We start from the raw sequence: 4,785 nt of genomic DNA on the forward strand, positions 1-4,785 counted from the left end.
TAAAATGGCCAGAAAAAAAAAATATTCTCTCTCCAAATAGATAATGGTAATAACACCTTGTTCAATGAAATATAGTTAATTTGCAGAAAGAGCTGTGATTTTCAAAAACATAGGTCTTAACAAAAACTCACTTCTACTTGTAGTGACAGTTATGGTCAATTGAGCAGTTTGTTTATGTATAGCATATAGCATATAGCACACAGATTGCCTTTATTTGGTAGTATAGCATATAGCACACAGATTGCCTTTATTTTGATACAGTCATATATACAATATTATTAGGCATCTAAACATCACACTTTGGTGGCTATGAATCAGTGTAAACTCTATCATCAAATTGATGGTTCAGGGTGCTATCAGGGCACACTAACAATAACATGCTTAAATTGAATGGTTATGAAAACCTGCAACTTTTAAGTAGGTGAAGCTGCAGCAAATACCCTGTGTTGAATGAGATAATTGGTATTGGGCTAATGGAATAAATTGACTTGTATTAATGTACCATGTTGAATGACATTGAAAACTTTACAAGTGTTGATTAAATTATCTTCTTTTCTTCTTTTTTTCTCCCCAGAATTCAGCAATCTCTGGTGTTGTCTTAGAAGATTTTGACTCTGTCTTCGTCAACAAGTTCTACCATAGTCATCTTGATGATTTATGTGAGCTAATCTATGCCCTTGGCATCATTTTATCATTCTTATTTAAATTATCCTAATCTTGTGCAGTTGTCCTTCCTGTCACGTGTTCTCATTTCTATGACTGATGCAGCGAATGTGAACTCGTCAGCTGTGGTTGCTGCTGCTTCTCTTGTTGCCCGGACCCTTTACATACTTGCTAGTGATTCTAAAGATGTAGAAGATTCAGTTTTGGCTTCTATAAATGTAAATGTCTCACTTGTCAAACAACTTATGGGTTGCTTATTGGCCTGTGATCCTGGTCTTTCTTGTGAATTGGTGAATAAATATATTTCACCCACATCAACTTGTCCAAGCCATTATGTTGGCGTTATCGTAGATGAACCTTCATCTACACCTTATCCAGGATACATTAATGATGTTCCCAGGTTCGTCTGGAATTTTCTAGCTGACATAACGTCAATCCCCAGGGAGTATATTAATAGCTCAGGTTGTCAACAAGGCTGCAGTAGAGATGAGGTTTGCATTAAAGCAGAGACAGATGGCAAGGGAGTTTGTATTCTCTCTACAACTAGGTATTCTCTCTTGCTTATTAGGTGGCATGTTAATGTGCTCGTGTGATGTACATTTTGCGGGCAGCAAATTTACTTCTCAATTGTCATACATTGTAGGTTAAGATGTGCCATTTATTTCTTACGTGAATTGTGGCAGTAGACAGTAGTGTACAGGCAGGGAATAGCAAACCTGGTGCACTGTAACTTTATCCTTAATGTTCAAGTAGATATTTTGTATGATAATCTCATTTTCAAATACAAATGTATATGGTTGATCCTTTGCAGGTACGTTCCAGCGTATTCAACACGGTTAAAATATGAATCGGGTGTTTGGAATGTTTTGCCCTCAAATTCCTCTGACATCATGGAGATTGTGGATCCTGTCTGGACAGAAAGCAACTGGAATTCGATAGGTATGCGGGTCTACACTGTCCAAAATGCTGCTTACGACCGCATTGTTCTGTTTGGGGGTATTGCTCTGACAATCCTGTCATACCTCGGGGTAGCATTCTCAAGAGCTTTAATCACCAAAGCTATGAAGAGGGACTGACATTTTCTTTAAGGAAACTAAAGTAGATTTTGTGAAACTAGGGCATAAGTGAGTAGGGTCATTTTGATTGACAAATTACAAGTGTCTAAAGAAATTCCAAGGATGTGCATTATTTGGGCCGCATCCTGGTGCTTGTGATTTGTGAATGATATTTTGGAAGTTTCTCTATAGCTACTCACTGTTATTGAATTGCCTTGTAGGTAACTGTAAGCAATTGTGAGTAAATTAATGAAAATAGAGCTTCCTGTATTGTGTATTTATCTCTTTCCCACCATGCCCTTGATGTTATTGAGTGCCTCAAATGCCGAGACTACTGGCGACTTATTTCACTACTAGAATAACGGCGGAAGGTGTCAATTGTTTATAATATCAGTTGGCATTGAGAACTGCTGTTTATTTTCCCTAATTTGCAGGACAGTTTAAGTTGCTACTTGCTGTGGTCAGGAGCATAGAAGTGATCAAACATGGGCATGCTATGCATGTTGTTTACGCCGCTAGTCGAAACAAATCGTTTCAGAATTTTCAAATTATCACGTACTATGAGTGGAATATAGGATTTGAGAAATTTAAAGGAGAGAATTAGTTCTGCCGACAAAATTTGTATAAGGTGTTTAATGTTTGGTGCAAGCAAAATGCGTAAAGCTCGAGCTATCAAATTGTTAATCTTAGGTCTTATCAGATATAAGCACCTTTTGTATTGCAAAATATCTTGAAATCAACATCCTTGAATTTTTTAACTTTTTAATTGAAGTTTGGGTAAAGTATACTTTTTGTTCTTGAAGTTTGGCAAAAGTTTCGAAAATACTTAAGTTTTATTTTATTTCAATTTTATCCCAGAAGTTTTCGAATTGCATCAAATATACCCTCGACGGCTAAATTTTCAAAAAATTTAAGACCAATCTAACAATAATGTATGAAAATTATGCTTGATTTATTTGTGTTGAGAGTTGTTCTTATGAAATTGTTATTGAATTGGTCTTAAATTTTTTGAAAAATTAGCCGTCATGGATATATTTGATGCAAATCAAAAACTTTTGGAACAAAATTGAAATAAAATAAAACTTTGGGACAAAATTGAAACAAAATAAAACTTAGGGATATTTTTGAAACTTTTATCAAACTTCAGTGTGTTAAACAAAATGAAATATTATCTCAAAAAAAAAAGATTTATCAACCAATTAGATTTAAGTTAATTTTCTGAAGACATTTGGAATATACCCATAATAACCCATCGACTTATGCCAAAGTCTTTTAGGCTGCGTTTGTTTTTGAGAAAGGACAAGACTGAGAACAGGACAGGATAAGACACTGATGGACAAAAAGACAAAATTTTGTGTTTTTGTATTCTATTTGGTAATAAATTATAACAAATTATGAAAATTCAATTTATTCTCATTTTTTTTTCATTCAAAAAATTTGAGATGAAAAATATAATAATAAAAAATATAATTATGAAAAATTAACAAAAATAATGAAAAAAAAATAAAAAATAAGTTGTGTCTCTTATTAGTGTTTCTGTGTTCTTTCTGTCATAATAAACACAAAATACACTAATTTAGTGTCTCTGGACATATTACCTCTGTCCATGTCTCCTCTACCAAACACGATGGTAAATCTTTGTGTCCCTGTCTCAATGTCATGTCTATATAAACAAACGGAACCTTAATTCTCAATTGGAATGATTCCAACGAGGTGGTCACTTATACAGTGTTATTGAAACTTAATCAAAGATATAGCTGATAAGAGTAGTAGCAATACAACAAATCATCAAGAGAAAAAGAGCGGGGGTTAATTGATAATGGTTTGAAAATTGAAGTAGCTTTTAGGAATAAGTCTTAATTAGGTATTTAGTTAGTTTATAAATAGAGTATTAAGTAAACATTTTAATCAGTTCAATTTTTTTTGGAAAATACTTAAAAATAAAAAATATTCTCAGTATGTTAAATATAATCACAAATAATTTATTTTATAAATATATTTTAGACATAAATATAAAAAAAAATATATACATCTCACAATTACATACACTAGTAAAATATGAAACTACATTTTATAGCAATTAGGAAGTGATTATAACATATCATTTCAAAAAATGAAAACCAAATCTAAACCTTTCAATGTAATTATTGTTACTAACAAAGTAACAAGTTCATGTGCGTTAGAAGTGATGAACAGAATCTTTCATCAAAGTATCTAACACCATCTATTACAAGAATATACCATTTCCAAAATCTAATGATAATGGTATCATAGTTTTTCCTAATACATGCAGGATTCATATCCGACCCATTGAATAATCTATTAACAAAGATACTCCACATCTATAGATATAGAAGTGCATTTAAAATTAACATATTGTTAATTATAGTACATATATTTGGTACTGAAACAAGGACTTATCTAAAATTGATTTGGCTATCTCAAATTGAACTATATAAATGAGTACTTGCTAGACAAAAAGATCACAAGGAAAAACGTTTCGGTTTCCAGTATGACCCAGATCATTAGATTTTGAGCATGAGTTGACTTTGTCGAAAATGCTTCTGTGCTGCTACATTAGCTGCAGTTGGAACATCACCTTCATCATCTTCCAGAGTGTTCAATAGGTTCTTCTTCCCTGAAGTAGCGCCAAATAGTTCAGCTAAGGATTCCATTAACCACCCAAGGATTGGCACGCTTGAACACAAGAGTTCCCCTAATCTCATATTCATCATCATCATATAATTGCTTCACAAAGTTTATTGCAAGTGATTGAAACCCAATTCAAGTTTCTTAGTCAAAGAAAAAATGTGGCAGTAGTGTCCCAAATATATAGTAGTGTGCCATATTTTTTTCTTTACCAAGTAAAAGTCTTTGGCGTGCTAAACAAGAAGAGATACGAACTTTCTCTTACAATTTAGTGAGAATAATCTAAACTCAACCAAAGGGTTAATTAGAGGATTGTCTAAAACATAAATGAGTTCAACTAGCAACCAAAATTTTTTTAGTTAATATTAGTTAATTTTTTAAAAAATATACTTTAGTTTTAAATTTTAAATTTTAATGT

The 4,785-nt window shown here is 32.5% G+C and overlaps 1 protein-coding gene across 2 annotated transcripts in view; it reads left to right on the forward strand.

The window, feature by feature from the left end:
- The window catches only part of LOC107631431 (nicastrin), a 6,620-nt gene extending 4,621 nt beyond the window's left edge, over positions 1 to 1,999 (forward strand). Inside the window, exons 14-18 of one of the 2 annotated variants that reach the window (XM_021119571.1) lie at positions 99 to 107; positions 572 to 659; positions 769 to 1,210; positions 1,307 to 1,382; positions 1,475 to 1,608. In XM_021119571.1, the coding sequence (XP_020975230.1) occupies positions 99 to 107; positions 572 to 659; positions 769 to 1,210; positions 1,307 to 1,349 (582 nt within the window). In that variant the 3' untranslated portion in view covers positions 1,350 to 1,382; positions 1,475 to 1,608. Of the gene's footprint in view, positions 1 to 98; positions 108 to 571; positions 660 to 768; positions 1,211 to 1,306; positions 1,383 to 1,474 lie in introns of both variants that reach the window. The other variant, XM_016334875.2, reaches the window with a different exon arrangement.

This window comes from Arachis ipaensis, chromosome B03 (assembly GCF_000816755.2).
Source record: "Arachis ipaensis cultivar K30076 chromosome B03, Araip1.1, whole genome shotgun sequence".
Lineage (NCBI taxonomy): Eukaryota > Viridiplantae > Streptophyta > Magnoliopsida > Fabales > Fabaceae > Arachis > Arachis ipaensis.